This window comes from Bactrocera oleae, chromosome 4, assembly GCF_042242935.1.
Source record: "Bactrocera oleae isolate idBacOlea1 chromosome 4, idBacOlea1, whole genome shotgun sequence".
Taxonomy (NCBI): Eukaryota; Metazoa; Arthropoda; class Insecta; order Diptera; family Tephritidae; genus Bactrocera; species Bactrocera oleae.
In genome coordinates this window covers 38,351,059-38,377,038 of record NC_091538.1, presented here as the reverse complement: position 1 = coordinate 38,377,038, position 25,980 = coordinate 38,351,059, and the positions used below count along the sequence as shown (strand labels likewise).

General features: G+C 32.2%; 2 protein-coding genes and 2 long non-coding RNA genes across 4 annotated transcripts; 1 reads left to right on the top strand and 3 right to left on the bottom strand.

Annotated features, from left to right (window-relative positions):
- The first annotated feature begins 3,812 nt into the window (after positions 1-3,812).
- lms (lateral muscles scarcer) lies at positions 3,813-16,832 on the top strand. Its single transcript, XM_014241963.3, has 3 exons — positions 3,813-4,231; positions 15,499-15,647; positions 15,709-16,832. Exons 1-3 carry the CDS (start codon positions 3,937-3,939, stop codon positions 16,543-16,545), a joined length of 1,281 nt encoding a protein of 426 aa, XP_014097438.1. The 5' UTR covers positions 3,813-3,936; the 3' UTR covers positions 16,546-16,832.
- LOC118680807 (uncharacterized) lies at positions 3,956-4,940 on the bottom strand. The gene is made up of 2 exons (XR_004976399.2): positions 4,388-4,940; positions 3,956-4,295 (listed from the first exon to the last, which is right to left on the bottom strand). It is a non-coding gene; the product is annotated as an uncharacterized lncRNA (long non-coding RNA).
- LOC118680806 (uncharacterized) lies at positions 10,578-12,192 on the bottom strand. The gene is made up of 2 exons (XR_004976398.2): positions 10,952-12,192; positions 10,578-10,870 (listed from the first exon to the last, which is right to left on the bottom strand). It is a non-coding gene; the product is annotated as an uncharacterized lncRNA (long non-coding RNA).
- Positions 16,833-16,953: 121 nt separating the features above from the next.
- Positions 16,954-20,667, bottom strand: Mgat1 (alpha-1,3-mannosyl-glycoprotein 2-beta-N-acetylglucosaminyltransferase). The gene is made up of 8 exons (XM_014241962.3): positions 20,019-20,667; positions 18,922-19,638; positions 18,574-18,854; positions 18,362-18,511; positions 18,145-18,249; positions 17,967-18,057; positions 17,733-17,903; positions 16,954-17,652 (listed from the first exon to the last, which is right to left on the bottom strand). The coding sequence occupies exons 2-8, from the start codon at positions 19,459-19,461 to the stop codon at positions 17,539-17,541; spliced, it is 1,452 nt and encodes a 483-aa protein (XP_014097437.1). The 5' UTR covers positions 19,462-19,638; positions 20,019-20,667; the 3' UTR covers positions 16,954-17,538.
- Positions 20,668-25,980: the final 5,313 nt, after the last annotated feature.

Below are 25,980 nucleotides of genomic sequence, written 5' to 3'. Positions count from 1 at the left end.
TCATTTATATATATATAACCATATATCTAACTCGATTAGTTTTAGGTGAAACAAACAATCGTTTGGTGAACAAAACTATTATTATAGTATAAATAGGCATAAAAACTTCTTTATCTTGATTTTTATCTTTATCTTATTTCATCTTTGTTCGAAGGTTGTCGCATAGTCTTCGATTATTATCTATACTAAATTTCGTGAAAATATCTTGTCAAATAAAAAACTTTTCCATACATGGACTTGGTTTTGTCTGGTCAGTTTTTATAACAGGAATATATGCTATAGTATTCCGATAAACGGAAATGGACATGCGCAAAATTTCAAATCGATATCTCAAAAACTGTATATAGATATACAGATGGACTTGACTAAATCGTCTCAGCTCGACACGCTGAACATTTACATAACTAGGTGTTACAAACTTCGTGGATAGAATTTTTAAAAACCTCAAAGAATAACACAATGTATATGCATGTAGATAGAAACTTTATATATTTATCGTGCTTACGATGAAGAGACTCCTTTTTGTATTGGGACATTGCCACTGGGCTAGAAAACTAGTAAGTATGACAATAAAGCTTCTTTTAATAAATTTAATATGTTTAAGAAGAAGTAGATTCTCACCCATTGACATGTCCTTAAAGCGTATTATTTCAAAGACTTTCAACTCATTGGGGAGTAAAAATCAATGTGATTTTTCTTAGATACTTTACTAACATTAAAAAAGTAAAATTCACTGGGCATTAGGGTGGAGCGAAAAAAATTTTATTTCTGAAAAAAATTTTGATAAGTGTTTTAGAAGCTGTGGAGAGTCCTATTTCTGGCCAATTAAATTTATGAACTTAAAAAAAAACTTTTTTGTGGTCATTATTGGAGTTTTAAAAAAAGTCTTAAATGACCACATGCTTGCCTTAAGCGTTAAAATAAATTTTGAGTTCAAAACCGTCAAATTCGGTATATTTTAAATAAACGTGAAGAGTTTAAACCAAAAATTATTATTTTTTGTCCAAAAAAAATTTTAACTCGAAATTTACTTTAAAACTAAGCGCGCCACCTCTAGGTGTTAAAAAATTTTTTTTTTGTCCAAAAATTTAATTTTTTTATAATCTACAGATTTTACCCCCAGGCTAAGCAAAAAAAAATATTTTTTTTCGCTCCACCCTACTGGGCATACATTTACATTTATATCGCGTCCCCACTTATGGTTTTGAATCTCGAGAGTTTCCTCCACTTAATCTGCACAAATCGTTGTCGCTTAGGATTTGTGCAGATTGTGTGGAGGAAACTCTCGAGATTCAAAACCATAAGTGGGGACGCGATATAAATTGGCATTCATTTCAAATGAAACTAGTATAAATTTTGCATTTGGATCGCGGCCAGTAGTTTGTTTTTACATGCTTATCCCATAACTGCACATTTAAAATGTCTTAATTATTAATAAACTATTTTACAAACGACGTGAAAATTCGTTAATTAGACGTCTGGTTGCACTCTCAAGATTGAAAATGAGAGTGTCCAACAGTGTAGACGTTCGCGCAAACATAACACAAATATAAATTATTTAATTTAAAGAGAATGTTGAATCTTTCAAGTACTAACCTACTTAAAATTTTGAGATAACTTTTGTTCAATAATATAGTCAAGCTTTTTAGTTTGATTTTATTGTTATTTCTCTGCATTCTGTTGTCGTAAAGAAGAGGATGAACGGTTTTTGCCTGTTCAGGACCCTTTAAAGGGATTCAAAATCTAACAACCATGGTGAAATATTATTTTATTTGTTCAATTGATGATTGATAAAATGACCGACTTTTTTTTATTATAAAAGTAAAATAATGGTATATGATTTCTAAATTTTTGCCGTACAGTATTATATTTTAACACGCAATTTAAAAAATTTCAGATTATTGGCTAAAACTTTTTTTAATATTTTCAAGAGCAAATATAAAATGATTTTTACACTTTTAATTATCATTTATCGACAATTGGCAAACAAATCAAAAGCTCCATCAAGAGAAGAAGATAAAATTTGTTTGACAATATGCTAACGTGGTATATGTATTTATGTCTTCTGACTCGACACGCTAATTTCTCGGTTTCTAATTGCAATTAATTTCGGTTTTGAGTCAACACATTACCATTAAAAAAAAGTATTTTTTTACTTTGAACGCTAAAAGTGAACTTTTGACCACCGTGCGACTGAGCACTCGCCCGCCACTCATCAGAATTCGCGTCCATCCCTGAATATGTCAAGTTGATTTAGTTTTACGATTAAATTTGCCGCACTGACAAAATGTTTCGCAAACGAAAATGACATCTTAATTTTCGTAATTGCAAATAATGAATCTCTGTGTATGGCCCGACATATTTAACATTTTCGCCTTAAATATGATTATAAATTTTATGGCGCAATGGGCTAGGTGCTCCGTACAATCGATTGTGCATACATGCATACAAACTTAATTTTTCATATTTTTGTTGTAAACTTGCAAAACGAGTACATGTAGGGTTGATTCGTTGTATGTTTGAAGAAGAACTTTTGTTGCACCAATTAGCATGAAGTATCGCCATTTTTACTCACTTTTTGGAGACACATACCAATAAAGTTGAACTGGTAGACGGGACTCGTTAAAAATGAGATTTCATTTTTGCGAGAAGGGTAGATAAAAAAATTATATCATCAAATATTTAGAAATAAAATCTAAAAAGTACCGACGTTCTCACATTCTAGAAGAATTAAAAGAAGTATCTCGCAAAGTCTGCAAAAAAGTATTAAAAAATTTATTGCATATGATATAGCCAGTGAAGCAGGAAGGGTCTACGGTCCTGGATATAAAATATATATTTAGGGGTATATCATTGAGGGTAAGCGTGCGCAGTGGGTAAGTGTATGCACCCTGTTTCTCTGTACAGAACTTCGAGGAATAAATACAATATATTTAATTCATGTATTGATGCCATGAAAAAAGTACCTTATATAAAGAAAGAAGTTTTTAATTTTAAAGTTTCATTCAAAGTTCTATAATTTCTTTTAAGTTTAATTTAGTCATCTGATAATATGTCATTTTATAATGATAAGTCGGTTTCTCATTACTTAATTATCTAATTTTCAAGTGTTGCTTTTTGATTTTTCTCATGAACTATTTGTTTTGCTCCTAGTGTAAAAATACTATGTGTTATTTTTTATTTTATTACTTACTATTATTACTTCAATAAGACCTTTATCATATGCATGGGTTCTTCTGTCCTTATTCCTTATTATTTAGTTTTGACAATTTAAATCCTTAAGAACACCCATTTGACCCGAATACAAAAATATGATTGGTTTAAAAGATATTAATCAATCATTCTTCCCTTATATCACTGATCTTTTAGGATCCAAGTTGTTAATTACCGATATTAAAAACACAAATAAGTAAAGTATAAATATATACATATTTGCAACTCATGAGGATTGCTTAATTGCGCTTTTGTAGCTCATTTGCTTAAATATATGGCTAATTATCGCTAAGTATAGAAGTACTTAATAGGTATTTGTCTTCCAGACATTGAAGTGTGCGTGCACAAATGAAAAGTCTTCGTCACGCCCACCACCGCCTGTGAAAAGGAAATGTCGCATGGAGGCAGTTCAGTTTGATTATTTGTTCACTCTCACACGTTGACACAAACTAACACCTAGGCCACTTGAGATTTATTATTTGTGGGGGCATCTAACTATTTGCCGTCCTGCTCTTTTGCTTGGATGGTGTGATATCTATTCATTGAAGATCACTTGCGCCGGTTGACTAAGTGATCTACAATATTAAACGTGCAGCGTCAATCCATGAAGGATGTGTATAGCGCTTTTCGCTTGATCGCTTGTACGTATTTCGGTGTTTAATTCACACTTTATTTACTCAATAATAATAATAATATTTGGAACGTTCCAGTACTTATAAGAAAATGGATACGCGTTCGGCCGTTCGTTGTTTTCAGAATAATTTTTCAATTGATAATATATTATCGAAACCAAATACAGGCAAATGTAGTGAATATTTTTCGGCGTTAAGTGATTCGAATAAAAATGCCCCAGAACCTGTGACACAATGTAAAAATGTTGAACATTTAGAAGTTGAAAGTGAGATCAATATTGAAGTGCAATCACGAGTAGAATTATTAACATCAAGCCCGGTGTCGAGCTGCACAGGAGACGGCATAGAAGATTCGAAAAGTGATGTTGCATCTGAAGATGGCAGTAGTAAGTGATTCGACAGCGTTATCCGATTTTCAAGTAATTATGTATATTGATATTTAAACGGGATCTGAAATGATCCAAAGATTAAAGAAAGTGGCGGAAAATTCAAATTCGTATATCTATCTCTGTCCTTTATACTCTTTCTGATATATTATATACCGATTTTAATGGTTGCTCCAAGAAATGTAGTAAAATAAATAATCGGCGAGCGGTAATTAGATGACTTATACTTTTAATTGCCAATGGACCTTTCAAAGATGGCCAGTTTTGCATAGATTCGTTACAACAGATTGCCCGATCAGAAGTTTTCTAGGGAAACTGAACTTTAAAATTTCAAATTTATGTTATACTAGCTTTTTCCCGCGGCTTCGCTCGCATCGAATCCATATTTGTGTTATTTCTCTGATTTACGTGTTTTATACATTTATGTTTTCTTTCATTTTTAATTTTTTCGACAAACAATCATTTCTGCCAAACTTTTTTTTTTCAATTTCAAAATTTTCAAATTTATTTTCCAAACATATATAAACTTCCAAAATAATTTTTTTAATAATCCGTAAAAAATTTATAAATTTTGTAATAAAAAGTATCCTATGTTCATTCTGACACCTCTAAGAGTATATGTTCAAAATTTCATGATGATCTGTTAAGTAGTTTTTGCGTGAAAGCTTAACAAACAAACGGACTTTCGCATTTATAATATTAGTATAGATTGACAATACAAAAAGTTTTTATTATCTACATATATATATTCTCATTGACATGGCTGATACTGAATGGACCAAATTTGCTTAATTATGTTTTATCAATTACCAGAAGACCCCAGCCCCGCCGTGCTGTGGCTATGGTATAATTAAATTATATTTGAGTAAGCTACCTATAGTAAAAATATTATTATCGAAGTTAATTTCGGCGTCTTTTGCTGTCAATATAACCCGATTACAGAGCCAGTTTTGTACAATAGTGCTGAAATTATCTGGCAATTAACCTAATCCGATTGTAAATAGTATTTTGTTCTTCTGTTAGTAATGGCTCACTCTTCGCCATAATTTTAGTTAAATTACTTGGTTATATTGTTTATACTTCAATATCACTCTTTATACTTCATTATACTCCAATATGTTTAATTAAATGGCATAAATATCAATGGGCATAATCGTCTTCTCCATGAAAAAATACATATACATACCAATGTTCATAATGATCGGTCAAATAGTTTCTAAGTCGATCGATTTCATAATATACACATCCTTCTTTATATAGATTGGGTAGCAGCATTAGTGGCTCGATCAATTTTTCTGGTCAATAATGATACATCCTAAATGTTTGCTTAGAACAGTATGATAAATATTAATTAACGCACTTTTTCTCTGTTAGAATGCGGTCAGACACCGTTTCCTCATCCATATTTTCATAAATGATAAAATTGGGCGTTAATAGGTTAAAAAATTATAATAGATCTAGAATTAGTAGCTGACTGAATATTTCCATATGGTTATTATATACACATATGTATGTATGTCTCTATTCAAATAGAAAAGTCTTAAGTATGTAGATGTATATGAATATTTTAAATTGAATAATTGAATTGATTTATATCAGAGATCCAGTAATTTCATCGAAAACAAGAAAAAATGTTAGCTTTGGTTACACCGAAGCTACAATACCCTTCACAAATACAAAGGCTCATTACAAGAACTTGATTCCATCGTCATATTGACATATATAATATATATATTAAAAACCAGATGTTTCATATTCTTTTATTAAATTCTTTCAAATCACTTTATTTGCCTTCCTACTTGACAGAACAGGACCTTATAGTGTAAGGCTTATACGATGAGATGTGAACATCGAACTTTTAATATTATTTATATTCAATTCCGTATACGACCGCTTCGTAGGAAGCTAACTAGCCGCTCAGCTCTCGACTTTTTTCTAATACTTACATTTTTAAATTTGCGATATCGAATAGAATGTTCGAAACGAATGACTCAAAAAGTTTTATAAGCCTTGAATATGCAGTAATTAATTTTATAGGGAATAATACTAAGATATAAGATATAATACAAATAAAAAGCTTCTACGGAGTCGAGTTTTTTTTTAATAAAAGAGCACTTATTGTGACGTAACCAGAGAATTAGTGAATTAATGAATTCATTAACATTCTCTGATATAACTGTGTTGCTTACTGTGCAGATTTTAGCTACTTTATGGTTATACTTGAAAAGCCAGTAAAAATTATAACATTAACAATTATTTAAAGTAAAACTACAGCATTTACTTGCTCATGAGCCTCTTTTTTATAATTTGATTCATGAAGAAATGCAAATATATAAAATTCTTGACACTTTCCATCTTTACTTCACAATTCCAATTATACAAGTGGTTAAATCTCTCATTTTCCACACATTGAGCAAATGTTTCCCATTCATGACTTGCAACATGTTGCAACAAAGTATAATAATTTTGTTAACCTAACGGTGGTATGTATCACCTAAAACTAATCGAGATAAATATATGAATATAGATTTCTATACTAAAATAATCAGGATGACGAGACAAGTTAAAATCCGTAACTTCCGTAAGAACTTCACTTAACTAAAAATTAAGATATCTTGACGAAACTTGGTACACATGTTCCTTGGCATTTGTAGATGTACGTAATCGGACCACTGCTACGCCTACAAAACACCATTACTTGAAAACCTATAAAATGACATAACTAAGCAGCAAATTAAAATACAAAACCCAAATTTGGTACAACGAACCACATTAAGGAGGGTCACTTGTCACTAATAGGTTTAATGTGTATATCTATATCAGCTATATGTCCAAATTTGCACAGTTACTACTAACTACATATATTCCTTGGCAAAAAAGGGAGGACGAGTTCGTAGATGGGCGTGATCGAACCACTGCCACGCCTACAAAACGCCATTAAACGAAAATTTATAAAGTGCTATAACTTAGCATTTAAGTTTAATTTGGCACAGGGAAACGCAGTAAAAAGGGGTAACTGTAGACAAAAAATTCGGAAAAAATGGGCGTATCACCCCTACCAACGCTGTAAAATTGGATGATATCCGTTGATAATCTCGCAAACTCCCCATATAACGGTTCTGTTAAAAACTACTAAAAGTTCGATAAATCAATAACGAAAAACGCCAGACACATAAAATTTTACACCCGATATGACAATTTCAAATTTCATTTGATTCTTTCACGTTCCAGTATGCAAATCAGACATCAATAAATGTATCAGGATAAAACTATGCCCGTATAGTGCGCTTAAAGTAGACCACCTAATAACCAAAAATTATCAAAATGGAACTACAACTATTTAAGCCCCCAGATACCGAATATGTGAGCCTCAGTTCCTATTGCGAACTTTTTATCGAAAATATCGGTCAATATATGAGATATGTTAATGAAATTCGGAACAAGTTCTTTCCTGATAACTGTATGCTTGTCTGCCGAAAATGGGTTGAATCGGATGAAGGCGTTTAGCCATATACCGAGAAAGATTTTCGAACTTCCGGTTGACTTTATAACACATATATCGGCCAATATGTGAGCTGTCTTAGCGAAAAGAGATAGCGTGTTTTACTAATAACAATGTATCTTTTTGCCTAAAACGCCAATACATTCCTTAGATCCCTTAGACCCCGTATACTTAAATACCTAATATACAATATTCAAACTTCCAGTTGGCCTTTCAAAATATGTACGAATTACGACCACTACCATTTTCGATTTTTTAATGTAATCAGCCCGTCCCTTTCTCTGCCCCCAATATATAGCATTTACAATGATTTCCGACTTTCCTACTTGACTTTAAACCGACAGGTTGGTCAAAATTTGTAAAATTTTAATTTAATTAAGTGGACAAGTTTCCTCGAATATTATTTGTTTTACCGCTAAATATGATTGGAATTGGTCTTAACCTCATATCCGTAATGTGAAGAATTCCGATCGCCCACACGCTTTCCACATCAATTCAATATATTAAATTAATCCTCTTCAGGTGAGTTTTTATTTTAACTTAACCGATTCCAACCAAACTCGGTACGTGACATTCTTCTCATATTTCTATGTTATAGTGCGAAAATGGGCGAAATCAGGTTACAACCACACCTATTTCGCATATAACACAATTTTAAATTCCATCGGATTCTTTCACTTTCCAGTAATCAAATCAATGAATCTCCACGCTCTTTCATTTTCATTGAGATAACTCACATATTGGCCGATATATGCGGTATAAAGTCACTCGAAAGGTTAGGTATATGAGGGATATAGGAAGTATTGATCCGATTCAACCCATTTTTGACACAAAAACATACTATTATCGAGAGTTTCATTTATTTATTTCATTATATGAATTTCAATTATATATCTTACACATTGACCGATATTTCTGGTAAAAAGTCAACTATAGGCACTGTTTTGGTTCGATTTTGACAATTTTTGGTCACAGGGTGGCATACTTTAAACACATTATTCATGCAAAGTTTTATCCCGATACAATCATTGTTGCTATAACATAGAAATATGCGAAGAATTTTATGTACCGAATTTGGTTGAAATCGGTTAAACAGATCCCAAGATATAGGTTTTTACCTAAAAGTGGGCGGTACCACGCCCACTGTCTAATTTTGAACGCGGTTCCTATAAAGTCATCTCATCCGATTCCAGAGATAAAACTTAATGTCTCTGACGTGTTTAGTGCTTGATTTATCGCGCTTTTAGTAGTCTTTAACAGTACCGTTATATGGAGGCGGGGTTGTCATCTGGATTCACTCATTTCCACACTGTCGATAGAGTTCGTATCAAAACATATACTCTCAGTGTAAGTTATTGTAGCTTTAGCGGTTTAGGAGATATCTACATTAAACCTATTAGGGCGGGACCACGCCCACTTTTTAAAAAAATTTAAACTGCAGATGCCTCTACCTAATGTGATCCTGTATACCAAATAACAGTCTTGTATCTTATTGTGGAGCTTAGTTATGGCAATTTATTTGTTTTTGATTAATGGCGTTTTGTGGGCGTGGTAGTGGTCCAATCACGCCCATCTGCAATACCAACCGTCTTACGGTACCAGGAAACATGTGTACCACGTTTCATAAAGATATCTCAATTTTTACTCAAGTTACAACATGCACAGACGGACGGACGGACGAACATACAGTCACCCGGATTTCAACTCGTCTCTTAATCCTGATCATTTATATATATATAACCCTATATCTAACTCGATTAGTTTTAGTTGATACAAACAACCGTTAGTTGAACAAAACTATTATACTCTGTAGCAACATATTTCGAGAGTATAAAAATATTACTTACCAAAACCTTATGCTTACCAACAGTGGCGGATTAAGCTTTTTGCCGCCCTAGGCCCTGTCTGATTAGCCGCCCTTTTCAAAGTAAGAAATTTTATTTCTTTGAGTCCATTCATATTATTTAGATAAAATATTTATTTCATAAAAATTGACTGTTATACATTTTTTAAAAATAATTTTAGTTCTACTTCATTATTAGAAAATTGAAATTTCAATAATTCATCAAATGTTTTATATTGATTCATTTATACTAAAATAGTAATCATATAAATTATTAATAGGAGCATTAAAAATTAAATTTTGTGGTTCAATTGACTTAAGATATAAAAATATTTCTTGAAATGATAAATTATTAATAAAGTTTTTTATTATTTTAATACAATTTTTATTTAAAATACTATTTGTATCCCAGAATTTAAAAGGTGAATACAGCCATATTGATGTATCCAAGATATGTTGTATTGGTACTGTAGGATGTTGTTTGATGAAATCTATTATTTGTTCTCCCTTTCCTCTCTTTTTACGCCTGGAATTTGGTTAATTTGCTTGCTCGCAGCAATATAATTCAACAATATTGCGAAAATAAAACATAAATTTTTAATTAATTTTTATTTTCTTTGAATTATTTTTATTTTTCCAAAAATTGGGTATGGAATGAATATATTCTTTTATTTTATTCTATAGGAAACATTTGGAAGAAAAAAATATTTTTATATACAAACAAAAAGATAAATTTTAAATGAATACTCAATATCAATTTATATATGTTAATTCTCCATGATTTATAAAACACCGGAATCATCGAAAAGAAAATTAGAAAAATTGTGCAATTTTTACAGCGTTTTACACAAAAGATTCACTTTACTAAAAATACAAAAAGTCAACAGAGCTTTGAAAATTCTTCAAAAAAAGCTTATCAATATTCAATTATTTCTGTTATAAAATATTATGTATCAGTATTGCACTTACGAATAGAAAAGTTAATCAGAAAATGAATTACATTTTATTTCATAGAAATTTATCCGTAAATTTATATAAAATAAATCAGAATAAATACTTAAAATGTATTGTCGTTACATTATATCAGGTTTAAAATTTTGATATTCTGAAAAATTTGCAGCCCCCCAAATTGCGCCGCCCTAGGCCCGGGCCTCACAGGCCTAGGCGGTAATCCATCACTGCTTACCAACCAAACTGCGAAAGGCAAATGAAACTATCCATTTTGATCCGATCGGACCCAAAAAGCGCTGGACACAAGTGTACATCCATTAGAGCACCAGCGTTAATATTAGTACTAGGGTGTAGAATTAGTCTGATAGATAACCATGAACAGACAAAGTATGTTACCCTTGAGAAACACAGAATATTAATTTACCTTTGTAACGAAGAAAATAACATTAATTTTTATACTCCCAGCTAAAACTCATCGATGTAGATAAAGAGTTATATATATGTATATAAATGATCAGGATCATCATTTGTCCAACCGTCCGTGTAAGTGAAAACTTTAATAAAAATTTATATATATTGATTAAAATTGCCCCGCACACTAAACGCCATTATGCAAAAACCTATAAAGTACTATAACTAAGGTCCTAATTAATTTGATACAGATAATTGCAGTGGTAAGAGGCAACTGAGGACATCAAATTTTTAAAAAGTGGGCGTAGCCCCACACCCTAATAGCATTAATGTACATATCTCACAAAACTCTAAAGCTATATCAACCAAATATAGAAAAGTACTAAAAAGTGATAATTAAAAAAGTAAATTCGTCACAATCATTAAATTTTACACCCGAGATGGTACAAAAGAAAGTCGATGTAAAAATTTCTTGAACATTTATAAATAAATTTTATCTAAGTTTTAAAATCCATATTATTCTTTCACTTTACGGAATATAATTCGAGAGCCAATGATGTTATCGAAATAAAACCTTGCACGCAAAATGTATTTTAGGTATGCAATCTTACGTGTAAAAATAGGCGGAATCGGACTATAACTTTTAAAGTCTCCATTATATTAAATTCAGCTCCTTTGGTTAAGTTTATATCACATCTATCTCATTTGAGTTGATTAAGTTGATTTTATACATACAAGTATTTCGGATACGAATGAAACTGAATGAGTCTATGACCTATGTACATATATCTAATAAACATAAGTTGATAAGATACCAAATTTGATTGTAATATATTCGGTTTCTTGGAAAAAGGAATGTTGAATTCTTTCGCAACATTTGTAATATAAAGTTTTGCCAACACCTGAAGGAATTTTTCCGGCTTTAATCTTTGTAAATTGTGAAGGGTATAAAATGTTCGATTACACCCGAACATCGACTTTCCTTGTTACTATTGCATTCATACACTTTCTGAATTGCAAAACCGTCTCATGTCATAAAAATTGCTTGGAATCTATAATCTCAAATTTAACCCTATGGAGGAAGTCTAGTGGATTATATTTGGCTTTATGCTTGTGTTGCATACTAAAACAGGATTGATATTTTTGGAAGGCTGCAGAATTCTGTCTACTTGAAAACCCAGATTACAACCTTGAGTTAACATTTTCGCGAAGAAACATAAAAACATGGAAAACAATTCCGTTTAAAGGAATTTAAAATAGTTATGTTTAGTAGAATTAAATTAATTTGTAAATTTCTATAGTTGATTCAGTCTTTTCAAGTTGGTTAATGTTGACAATTTTAAAGAATTTTGAATCATATTTACTAACTATCAATTATTACAATCTAAATATTAAATTATATTAATATATGAACAGACACTATAAACTACTTCAAAATTTCATAAAGTGTTCAAAGAGGAGGAGGAGGATTTCTTTGAAGATTAATTTTGGTAAGCTATTAAGTAAACATAGAAACGTTTTTCGAGGAATGAAAAATAAAATGGACATATTTTCTTTAAGGTATGGAATGTATACAAACTCTAAAAATCGCAAAACTATGTAGACAACTGCGCTTGACAGTTGCAAGCGTTTAACAGTTCTACCTACTATAATATACACAACTGTATGCGGTTGCTAGACGATACTCTCTCGTAAAGTACAATTTGGTATTCTGTACTCGAACAATTACAAGTATATTTGTGTAATAGGGGGGTTAGAGTGTTGTGACTATGCCCAAGTTCTGAGTTCAAATATTCATTATGAATATGTATGTATTATGACTCATACGTGATAGCATGAATAACTTTGTCATATAATCTTAGACAGCAGTTTATTAGTTTTCACATCTTTCTTGCCTTTTATTATCAGCAAAATGGTATATTTATGTTTTTCCGAATTCCAAGAAAGTACTGCTAATTGTTTGAATTGAATTTCATGTATGTATGTACATGTATATATGTACAAATATATTTAAAATTGTGCTTGTTTTTAATGAATAAAATGTCAACGCTAAGCCATTTTGGCTCTTAAGAAGATATTTAACGAAATTTGTAAAAACATTTGTTGTGGCAGAAGTGTTGGACACGTTGCAATAGTCAATTAAACTTATTCTTTTGTCAACGGGAAGATCTACAAAGTGTCACCAAGGGTACATACATAAGTACGTAGGTATGTGTGTATATTAGTACTAATTTACCCGCTGCTAATCAACTGTCGTGACACAAATAATTGTGAAAATGGCTTTCGTCCATGTGTAATTAGTATAAATAATGACATCAATATAGTTTCCTTTATAAAAAAAATTACAAAAATATCATAAGCATATTATATATAAATACTTACTTATTTAAATCTCATTTTGTTTTATAAATAAACAAAAAAGGAATGGGGCTAATTGTTGATCATGTATATTTAATCCAAGAAGCTGAAATGATAACACGTTAATTGCAGAATAATTTAATATATGGTCAAATAGCTGGAAGCCTTTTAATAAAATGTCTGTATATATTTTATAGGGTTTGCACCGTTTCATTCTCAGTGTTACATATTTCATGGCAAACTTAATCAGGGGTGTTGCAGAATCTGATAGTTGTCGGAATCAAAATTGAAACCGATAAGAAAATGTAGTAAGTGTCATGAATTCAGATATTATTGGTTTGACGTTAGAAACAGAAATTTATCGGTTTTGGGTGTCACGGAAACCAATTTTATCGGTTTTGTTATCAGAAACAAAGCAAGAGGATATTCGTTGACAGAATTGAAATATAAGTTAAGAAAATAATTTATATTATTGTTACGATTTAATTTATCGTTATTTCTATAAGAAAAACATAAGAATAAAGTCATAATTAATGAGTTTATGGGACAAAATCCAGATATTTTAAGAAGATTTACAAAACGTAATTTAACACCCAAATGCGTCTTTATTCCATCGATAATGTGATATAAATCTGTAAAGTAAGCATGTATACAAACATACAAGTAAATGCAAGCCAAATTTCACATGCGACTCCCCTAGTGCATCAAGAGGATTACTTTGATCTTTTAAAATCTTCCTTTTCATTTTTTCGTTATTTTTTTCTTCCAATAAAATAAAAGCTAAAATAGCGGAACTCATAGTAAACTTTAGTAGACTTTATTCGGTATTTTAAATTTATCAAACACCTCCAAATTTATTCATTGTAAGTTTTGTGACAATAGTAAACAGCTGATTCGAATATTGGTTTTGCATATGTTCGAAGAGACGAAAATACAATCAGATTCTGTGACACCATTGAAAATCAGAATTGGTTTTCAATTCTGGCAACTAAAATCTGTCTTGGATTCCAAAACACCCCTGAATATACCCGGTTCAGTCTATAATCAAAGAACCGGCATACTTCTCGGTTTTCGTAACATTTAAAAAATTTAGACAAAGGATATTGTGAAATATATATTTCTTTGTTATTTCAAAAAATTCCTTATTAGCAAGTTCTTTAAATATCTTCTGCTTCAAAAGTACGTGATTTGCTATTATTGCCAGCAAAAATTAAAAGGTCTGGAATATGTTTAGCAAAAAAGAATGAGCGAGGTCCACATCTTAACCTTCTTTTTTGATTTTCTGACGGATAAGATTGGTATCTAACCGAAATTATAAGAAACGGCTGAAGGATACTACAAATGTGCTTAATTATATTTATAAACTATGCACGTTGAGATCGTTGTTAGAACATGAAGATGATGGATTTGAGACTGGAACACTTCATTTGTGAAATTATCCGTAGATTCTCAATTACGAGAAACCAGCTTAAATGCGTATTTTTAGTTACTGTTTATCAGTATTTTATAAATTTAATAAGACTATTTAAAATCGGTACAATATTAACAACAAAAAGCCTTACTAACCTCATTAAGGTCGTTTTCTCCCTTGCTCATTTGTCGGAATCGGATATCGGGCATACAGATATGGTAAGTAATTGAACTACAACCACGTCTATATTCCACTAGGCACAAGTTTAAAATCCATCAGATCCGTTTTACCATAAAATAAATATATGCATTCAACATTAACGAAGTTAAAAAAAAACCAAGTAGAATTAAGCCCACTGAGATAAGGCAAATCTAATCCCAAAAGTCCAAAATTTTTCTTACATCGTTACTTCGTTTACTGGTTATTCTGATTTGCAAATAAAATAATTGCACTTTACCCTGGATCTACAACTAAAATCCCTAGGTCAGTGTGAAAGATGATGGATAGCCCCGTTATAATTATGTGTTTAAATAAGTGAAAGTTTCGCTTACTGGCAGCTGGTTACTGAATATTGACTACCGAGTTTAGTTTACAAGATTCTGTATCTCTATTATTACTACAGTACTCTTTATTTTACGGCATTTGGAGTCTAAAGGGTTTTTATATCTTCAAAGAAAATAGTTTTCTATTATTTTTTTAATATTTCTAATTTCTTTAAGAACATTGCTTAGCTGTAGCATTACGTTACTACATATATAATATAATTTTTTGTGATTATTTTATTGTTTAAGACATTAATGACGATCGTAAAAAGCGACCACGAACCGCTTTCTCAGCATCTCAGATTAAAACCTTAGAAACGGAATTCGAGCGAGGCAAATATCTCTCTGTCGCCAAGAGAACATCATTAGCTAAACAGTTACATTTAACCGAAACGCAGGTATATTCGTATATTCCATATTTTGTTCTCAACCCTTTTACACCTTCTTGTTTTATTGTAGATCAAAATTTGGTTTCAAAATCGACGCACTAAATGGAAACGGAAATACACGGCTGATGTTGAATCGCTCGCCTCCCATTACTATGCACAATTAGGCATTGGTGGTCTAGCCCGCCCAATGGTGGTCGGTGACCGCCTCTGGCTCTTTAGCCAAACACCGTCTGGTCCCACACCATTTCAGTCGATCATGTTAAACGGCGGTGTAACATCGACTTCGATGGCAGCTAAGATGCGTCCTTACAGCACAAATTTACCATCCACATCCAGTGGTTCTGCGACTCCGGCTCTAATGCCGCCATTGCCAGTGATTGAGAGTGCGCGAAACGCTATATTAGCGCGAGGGCAACCGCTGAATTTCGCCCTACCCTACAGTTTGGCAACCGCAGCCACTACAGGTGCTAAAAGCACAGATAATAACGTTAACGGACCACCGCAGTTGGGGTCCCCAGCCAAGCACTACAGAGCGTCGGGTGAGTTTGTGGATCGCTTCTTGGAGTATAACACTCTTCCAATGACTCTAGTCAATGTTAACTCATACTGCCACAACGAAAATTTATTAACAAATAACTCTACACATGACACTTACTTAGCGTTAAAATATGGTGCGATACCACTAGAAGATGATCCAACGACCTCGAACGGCTTGGCCGAGCTTGAACGAGTCTTTGGCGATACTAACGCCAACTTCTTGCAAAAGAGAATCAACGACGCCAATTTGAATGGAAGTGAAAAATTGGGCTCATCACGCAATCCAAGAAACCACTTGATGCCATTCTTTTCGGACTCCGACTGCAGCGATATAGATTGTGAACAAATCGATGAACCTGACGACGTTTAAATTTTCTTACAAAATGTAAATATTTATAGAGGTTTATACCTAATAATAGAGGACAATTGTTTTATTAAATATCATATGGAATACTACAGTTAGCTCTATCAAAAAAATTTCATACTGGGCACAATAAATTAATTAATTTACTTTTACTCAAATAAGAGAAGAACAATGTTAACCAATATGCACCATTTATATAAATATTGAACTCTCCATAGATTTAAATTGGAAAATATTTATCTATATTAGAATGTTTAGTGGACTCGTTACTTGAAGTTACGAGTTTGGGTAAATTGAAGCATCACGACGTTTGTATAAAAATTATGTCTACTATCAACTAAATGCAAATCATTCGTATACAAATCACAACAGTTCCTTACTTGGTAAATAGGAAACAATACAAATGCGCACATATTTAACAGAAAATCTTATTTTTTTTTATATTGGCAAACTTTTTATCTATGTACACATGTATATATATGTATAACTTAAAGGTCAATCACACAAAAATTGAACAAAAAGCAATGTTTACATTAGCTATTTGATGGAGAACACATTAAATAGAACTAATGTACGTAACCAAATGAGAGAAAATATTTCTCTAAGGAATTTACAGCGTTTTGCTAACGCTTACAAAAGTAATAGTGTGTAAATAGTTTTTTTTTTATATTACATATGTATCTTCAATATCTTTATGTATATAGTTCTAGCTTCATTAATATATAAATAAATACAACAAAGTCAAAATTTACACTCACATCTACCTTAATTTAGTTTTTGGTTGCGGCTATTAGTTATAATTTTATAATAAACCTTCAATGTTACTTCTTAAGTAAACACATTATAGCCTATAAAAAACATGTTCGCAGACATATTTTCCTTAAATATATTGTGTGGTACTTCTTTTCGCCAATTATGGTAGTATATACTAAAAATATTAGCTCTCAAATGTTCAAATGTTGCTACTTAGTCCAAGTTCAAAATATGTACAATATTCTGTTAGCTCCATGAGAGATCGTAGCCCTTCCAATTAGCGCTTGGTGCCAAGTATACACGACGTTTTTGGTAAAAGAATGAAACAATACCGTGATAAGCCGTCCTTGGCACACCACTCTACGCAGAAAGCGCACATACATAAAGTTGGAACAAATTAGACCACATATAAATTAAATACATAGAGAAATACGACTCACCTTGAAGTCGCCCATGAGTCCTAAAATTGATGTTATATGTTTATATTGCTCTCTAGTTGTATATTGTATTCGAACTGGTCCATCAGTTTTAATGAGATTTCTGCGTAATTCGTCATATGTAACAATAGGGTAAGAATAAACGTCATTCAGAAAGTCACGATCGTAGTTTTCCTAAAATATATGCAATGTCTCTATTAGAATAGAGTGGATTAACGAATTAAAAGTAATACTTACTCTTAATAAGTAGGTGAGATTCATTTTAGAAAAGTTTACATAATGTTCACTAAGTTTAATGTACTTAAGATATTTGTCGAAAAATAACCCACTACAAGAAAAAGATTTTTTATATTTCAGTTTTAGTTCCTTATACTTTGAATTATTGCTTTAAAATTTAATGAATATAAGTGCTTACTTCGAAACCCCGATTTTTCCGAAGGTTCTTGTCCGCGATATTTCCGGTCTGATGCAAGCTCTTTCTTTTCGCTGCTCCGGATGTCTAATCCAATCGTCCCAAAAGCTATGGAAATAAAACGATAATTATAATAAAATTAGATCGAATTGAATTAAATTCAATCAGTGAATTCTAATAAAACATAATAGAACAATAAGTCCTAAGGAAACAAACTTACGATTTTGGCCATTTAACAGATAATTCTTGCCATAGATTTTTAGTAAGCATCCACCCAAGTCCCGGGAAAAAATCGGTTCTATATAACAATTCAGACTTGGTGTTGTCTACAAATTTATCTTTACCATTGTCGTTCCATGCTGATACACACCTGTCAATATTAATAAGGAAAGTTTACTGAAATGTTAATCTCTAGAGAAATAGTTCATGTACCACAGTGAGGGATCTTGCTTAAGTAAAACATGTGTACCCAAAAAGTATTCATAAAAATCAGGAGCGACATTTAAATCATCCTCTACAATAACGACGTATTCGTAACCTCTTTGGAATGTAGTGTTCAGTGCCCAACCGTAATGACGTGCTATTTTGTAATATCCTTTGAATTTTTTTTCTCGTGGGGGCGTTAATATATCGGATTGGTCAGGTTGTTCAATCAGTGTGACCTGAGAACCATAACTTAGAATTGCTTTCTTCGTTTGCTGATCGCCACAATCCTGGAAATATATTTCAGGATCGTACATTTTACTATGATTGCATATTTTTTATATCCAGTAAAATTACCTGAGATACTATAATCGGAAACTGATCAGCAGTTGGTCGATATTGTATTAAATTGTCAAGACATTTTCGTATGGAAACACGATTACATGCTATTACCAATATTGGTATAACTGGTTCGCCATTGGGCATATTGGTCATTGTGGGTATTGCTATTAGAGAACCTTTTCCGCTAACTCCAACATTATCTTCAGATATTTTTTCGGTATCGCTTTTTACTCGCTGCGTTTCTTCTAGACTCAAGGCATGATCCGGTCGTAAAGGAAATATGCCTATAGGACGTTCCGTTTTCTCTTTGTATGCCTGTGGTTCTTCTACTTCATCTATAGTCATTGTTTTCTTTAAAATTTCTATTAGCTGCCCTACAAGTTTACTGTTTTCTATGTTTTCTATTCGAGATTCACGTTCTAATTTACTTAATTTTTGGATGAGCAAATGTTCCTTTAAGGGGTATATGGTACTATTTCGTATTAAAAAATAATATGTTATAAAAGTCCAGGTTGTTAGAAAACCAGCTATTATCAGGATCTTGCGTGAACGCATTTTTATTCGAAATAGGTGGGAATTTTTTTCTGAGTCTGTTGGCAATGCAAAAAATTCAAATTTTAACTTGGTTTAGTATTTCCACATTTCTTCGTTAAAGCTTAAATACTCCAACAATAAGCGAAGATAATTTGATAAATAATATTTAGGCTGTGTGATTAGATGGTTACCATTTTGCTGAAATGAAAAATAAGTATGTAATAAATCATATGTAGATATAGATAATTATATATTGTTTCAGTTATCACGATACATTAATACAGTCACTTAACTACTAAGAGCTGATGAAAAAAAACTAAATTACAATAAATGTAACACTTCGCATTCATTATCTATTAAGTTATTTTTGTATAGTTAGTAAATTGTTCTTTAATTTAATTATTGACAATATTTTACGACTAAGAGCAACCTGTTCAATTAAAAAACTGCATATTTGGTAATCTGCGTACTAAATATTTTTTGTTTTTTAAGGCTTTGTAATACTAACGCAAATAAGCGTCTTTGTTTTAATTCTGACAGTAGTAGCATAATGCCATAAGTATTTTTTTAATACTTACCTGTACCGCATCTAGTCCGGTACGTTCTGTTGAATTATGTTATATTATAATCTTCTCTAAGTCAGCAGCATAATTTTGTGGTCTGTGCTCCAAAATCTCCTTCAACTTCTCCCGTCGTTGTGTATAATGACGAAACTCCCATTAAATTGGCTATATACTTCGGTAACACAGTTCAAAATTATGTGCTTCACTGATTAGTTTATGTACATGCAATGCGAGCGGATAACACACCGCCATTTGGCTATAATACATCACTAGTACAATTCGTTTTCAATAATATTAATCAGTAAAATTGTCTAATAATTGTTGTTGTTGTTGAAGATGTCAACGATACTTCCACTTCGAAAAAAGCCAATGCTTCATAAATTAAATCTAATTGTGTGATGGTATACCTAGCAGCAGAATACAACTTATGATTTTACAGTTTTTGCCACATATGCGCCGACCGCTAATAATTAGATTAATTTTTTGCCAGATAGATTGATGCATTAATGTTTATCTAAAACCTAGCAAAGTGCAATGTACACCTAATGCAGCAATTGTTTTACATAGTTTTTGATGTTATACTCCTATTAAATATTTATCATCTAGCTAAAAACTTAAATTTTACTCTTGCGTTTGCTTGTAAATTGGCAAAATAAATGTCAGAACTGTGTATTCATCAACAGCTGTTTTGCCCCAGTATACCGTTGACAATTGTGTCAACAAAGCTATTGTGAATTGGGTATTACAAATAGAAATATACTTGTATACCATTGAGAACACCAAAGAGTGCAAGTTTCAAAACTAGCAGCAGATTTCAACATTAATACAATTATTATCCAATTTATAACTGAATGTTGGTAAAGGGAAAAAAAATATTAAGCACATAGAAAAATATTGTATTGTTAGTGCCGTTTCAGACAGGGACGCAAAAGAGTCTCATACCAGTTTATTTTGGGCGAGGGGACGACGAGGAAAGACGAAGGGACCGTGCCACTCGTGTTCGGGTGGCACGCTTTGTGTTCTTGTTCGTAACAGCTCGCTGCTACCCTTTTCAGCATTCCTTTTCACTTTCAAATTCTTTGAATGGTTGCAAGAGCGCTCGGTTTCAAATGAATTCGATCGCAAATTTGAGTTCTGTTATCTATTTTTGTATGTAATATGCAAATACGTATGCATAGAATAATAGAAATATTATGACAAATTGTAAATAAGGAGAAAATTAAGATATAGATTATGGAGTAAAGAAATTATGAATTTTTAATACGGAGTAAAGAAATTATGAGTTTTTAATACTTAAAGATTAGGAAATTCCTATTATAAATTTGGCCTTGAAAATATTAATAGCGGATATTCAATACATTCTTGTGGATTAGGGAATTCCCGTTTTTAGTATTTTTTTGAAACTATTTAGCGGGTAGGTACTTGTATTATGCATATTGTTCTACCATATTCATGGTAATTCATTGCAAGCAAAATGTGTGACCATCATCTCAACATACAAATGAAATACGCAGCATGCAGTGTTGCGCGGTGTTGCGCAGTCGAACCGCACAAATATTTACGAACATTTTGTGAAAAGGAATGCAGAAAAACTAGACTCGAGTTGCTGGACTCTTTTTGACCGTGTGAATGCCCAGAGCGACACCAAAAGAAAATTTGAAAAAGATCAGACTCTTTTGCATCCCTGTCTGAAACGGCACTTATTAAGGTTTTCATATTATTTAAGTTTTCTTAAAAACAACTTTTATGCGGCAACACTGCTTAGAAATCAGATCAGTCGAAAATTCACAATTGTGGTTATTTTAAATTTTTAAAACTTTTATCCAAATAATTTTTTGACTATTTATTAGTATTTTCCATTAGATTATGTTCGAACTATAGAGCTAGCAGCTTTTACCTGTTTAATAACTCGTAAGCCAATAAAATAAATTTATTTTTCGATACATAACATGAAATTTACCACATTGTATTAGTTTATTAATTTTTGAACCAAAAATTCCGAAAGCTAGTTACATGAACGATATTATTTTGACATTCGCTATAGTTTTATTTTGACGTCCCAAAATAGGAATCATAAGAATAAGGATTTCTTACTTGTCTACCAGCGAAACCGAATTCTCGTACCAGCAAAAAATAGTTCACTGAATATTAGTCTTTTTCATAAATAGCTTTTTTAATAAGTTCATTCCATTATTTAATTGTGTAAGGTTGTGTCAATACGGAGCGTGCTTCCTCTTACGAAAGAAGTGTTTGCATCAATAATGTCAAAAAAAACTGTTTTATCTTTTTCTCATAATTTTTCCGTTAACATTTTAAAATTTTTATGTGATTCAGTTATCACTTTAAAAACGTATTTTCATTGGATGAAATGTTTGAAAAATATATTTTTGAATCATAAATTCAAAACAATACAAAGCAAAACGGCTTATTTTGACATTGTGGTTTCTTTGGTTCTTTTGACAAGTTGTTGTTTTTGGGCTGTCGACACAACCTTATATAATTGAATCATGAAAGAAGACTAACTTCTCTAAAATTATTTTCTAATATACATACTTACATGTATGTACGACGCCGAAAAACTCTGGCTGATCTCTGTATATGAGCCTATATGCCACAAGATGATGATGTGGAACCACCCCCGATATTGTTGAAAAAGAACTTCGCTAAGGTTTAGCGAAGAAAAACCAGCGTTATTATTGGTTTTTGCGCCACTTCATGATTAGACCCTAGACTGATCTTGCCCACTGAAAACAACGAAGAGCACAGAGAAACGCCTCTAGTGGATCATAGAACTCTCGGAAATCAGAGCACCTTGCAGCCGGTTATTCAACAAGACACGCTGGAATGGGCTCACTGACGATGAAGCGTTAAATTATGTGGAACTGGCAATATACAAGTCCGGAATAAGGAAAACTAAGAGGTTTTCATGGGAAGTCTATTAAAATAACGAAAATCATTATATTTACATATTTAGCATTAATCTAAAATATACCCAATATTATAAGTTCACTTAATATTAATAAGATATTTTACATATTGACCATATTTATATAAAGACAACCGGAAGTTTGAAATTATTATATACAAGGTACAATTCAAAAGTTCCAGGACTTTTTAAACAACGCGGCTTCTAGTAGCGCCATCTGTCTGAAATTGTTATCCCTCAATTGTGTATTCTTCAGTGTTGTCGTATAAAATTTATATAACAGCTGACTTGTATAACAGCTGAGATATCGGTAAAACTTTTACCAAGTTTATGGCGATGATTGTCTATCCCGTAGCCGTATTCACGAGTGGTTTAAACGTTTTCAAAGTGGTCGTGAGAACATAAATGAGAAATGAGTCGAAACCCAAAAAATCGCGCCTGGAGAAGTCAAAAGTGAAGACAATGCTGATTTGTTTTTATGATTCCAAGGGTATTGTCCACAAAGAATTTGTTCCACCCGGCCAAAACGTTAATGCGGTATTCTACCTTGTAGTTTTGAAGCGTTAGCACGTATTCGTCGCATTAGGCCCGAATATCGCGAAGATTCAAGTTGGCGTTTGTTGCACGATAATGCGCCGTCTCATCGATCGACGCATGTGGCCGATTATTTGACCAAAATCAAATTTTAACAATCAACCACTCCCCGTATTCACCTGATATGGCACCGTACGACTTCTACCCTTTCGGAAAACCACATTTGGCCATGAAAGAAAACCGCTATGCTGATTTTGATGCCATCCAAAAGGCGACGACCGCCATCCTCAACGCTATACCGACAAATGACCTAAATTCGATAACCTTCTTAACCGTGCAAAACGTTGTATTCAAGCGGAAGTAGACTATTTTGAAGACGACCAAAACATTTTTCAAAAAAAAAAAAACAAATAATATTCGTTTGTTAATAAAAGTCCTGAAACTTTTGAATTGCACCTTGTATATCAGGTAAATGGCGGCTAGGGGAAATATTGACCCAATTTGATTCATTTTCGGTACAAGGATACATTATAATCAGGAAAATAATTCCTCTGAATTTTAATAATTAATACAATGCATATTTTACTTGGACTCTTTGTGCAAGGTTTAATTCATATATATTTATATATTCTGCAAGGGAAAAGAATCATTGCATCTTTTTAAACTTGTGTTATATGGGAAGTAAGCGTGATTGTAGCCCGATTTCGCCGATTCTTACACTGCAACTTAAACAGTCAGGGTTATGTAATGTGCCGAATTTGGTTGGAATAGGTAGAGTCATTTCTGAGATATAGGTTTTCTCCATACCATAGTCCGTTTGTTGAATTTTGTTTCTGAAATTTCATGCTTCTGACGTATATTTAGTAAGCAACTTACGCCTACCGATCTATTCAATGAATTAGCGCAGAAACTAACTAACACGTAAACACTGCAACTGATACGGCCTTTGCGTAAGAAAGCTTTGGTTAGAATTGGCAATTAAGTTAAGTCAGATTTTTTTTCCTTAACCACAAGGATGTGGAAAATTGGATGCGCTTGTTTTTTAAATATGCATCAATTTAAGTTTTAATGCTTTTTAGTTTAATGATAAAAGCGACATACTAATACCAGCAAGACAGGCAATTGTCATTTTCCATGCGAGAAAACAGTTATGTACATATGTATGTATATTAGTAAAAGCTTCTTATCATCCCGCATTTAAGAAGTAAAAACACAAATTGCCAGCGACATTCGAAAATTGTTCAAATGTGTCCTAATTATTGAATTTGCAATACCACATGAACATTAAATTTCGTTATACATACAAACATATATACTATATAAATATATATTTAAATATGTATATTAAGAGGACCCCGGCCACGCGTTGCAGTTGCGAAGTTATACATAAAAATATATTATTATAAACTAATAAATACAGTAAAATTGTGCTTGTGAATAAAAATGAAAACGTTAAAACGGCGGTAAAAAATTTGCGGTTTATTTGATGGTTTTTTTATACTGCAACGGGGAACTATAGAAATACGTGACAACAGGACCATTTTTCCGTTAAATTTTCCGGTCAAAGTGGTTACTTCAATAATATTGCCGGTGAACTTTTTGATTACCAAACGTGTACCGTTACATAATAGAAGTGGGTTCAAATTACGCTAAAGAATAATAGGTGAACCCATTTCAACCAAACAATATGTAAAGAGATTTCGAGTATATCTAGAGAATTTTAAAATACAATTTGAAAATTTACGTTTTCTTTGGCAACAACTATTCCCAATATCTATCATTTCTTCGGTGTATATTTGTGCTGGTGAATCAATTTGCAATTGTACGCGCATATTTTTGGTCAATCAAATCATTTCACACTTCACCATAAGAACGATTGTTTAAACATTCGTTAATCTCATTGGCTTAAGAAGAGCAAAGAATGACCCATCTCTCGGAAACCGCCAGACAGTAGTAATTTCATCGTTGCCGTTCAAATCTTGCATTGTTCTGTGCCATGCATCGAGAATATTTGTGAGCCATTATGCACTCACCTTAAATTGCGTCGTTCGCCCATCATCTAGCAAAGTAGCCGCAATGCCTGGGGTTGCAACTGCGGTTTTATGTTGTGATATCATAAATGCCTAGCCGGTTTCACATGGGGTGTCCAAGAAAAAACCGCCTTTTTAGTTACAACTAAGTGTTAATCAGTTATAATATAATCTATATTCCTATGTATGTAAACAAAAATTTTTGGTTGTGTATTTAAAAAGTTGTGCAAAATGCCAAGTAATCAGAATAAATAAACTCATTACCAAAAAATTGGTAATTAGACAAAGAAAAGTTATTTTCTCGACAAAAAGCAGCTAGTCTTGGCCATCTTAGCCATTCAACTATTGTTCGTCTTTTACAAAACAAAGAGAATAGTGATGTGTTGGAGCGTAAAAACGTATTAGGTCGTCCTCAAAAATCAACTGAGAGAACAGGTCAGCGACCGCTTCAAAATTGCACTTCCTCTAAGGGCGGGGATGCAAAATT

What these genes read in the sequence shown, in the direction of transcription:
- lms (XM_014241963.3), top strand. Translation starts at nt 3,937, where the DNA reads ATGGATACGCGTTCGGCCGTTCGTTGTTTTCAGAATAATTTTTCAATT. An exon ending in TGCATCTGAAGATGGCAGTA is followed by an intron (nt 4,232 to 15,498) that starts GTAAGTGATTCG and finishes TTATTGTTTAAG; the next exon opens with ACATTAATGACGATCGTAAA. An exon ending in TACATTTAACCGAAACGCAG is followed by an intron (nt 15,648 to 15,708) that starts GTATATTCGTAT and finishes GTTTTATTGTAG; the next exon opens with ATCAAAATTTGGTTTCAAAA.
- Mgat1 (XM_014241962.3), bottom strand. Translation starts at nt 19,461, where the DNA reads ATGCGTTCACGCAAGATCCTGATAATAGCTGGTTTTCTAACAACCTGG. An exon ending in GGAAAAATCGGGGTTTCGAA is followed by an intron (nt 18,058 to 18,144) that starts GTAAGCACTTAT and finishes TTTTTCTTGTAG; the next exon opens with TGGGTTATTTTTCGACAAAT. An exon ending in ATCTCACCTACTTATTAAGA is followed by an intron (nt 17,904 to 17,966) that starts GTAAGTATTACT and finishes CATATATTTTAG; the next exon opens with GAAAACTACGATCGTGACTT.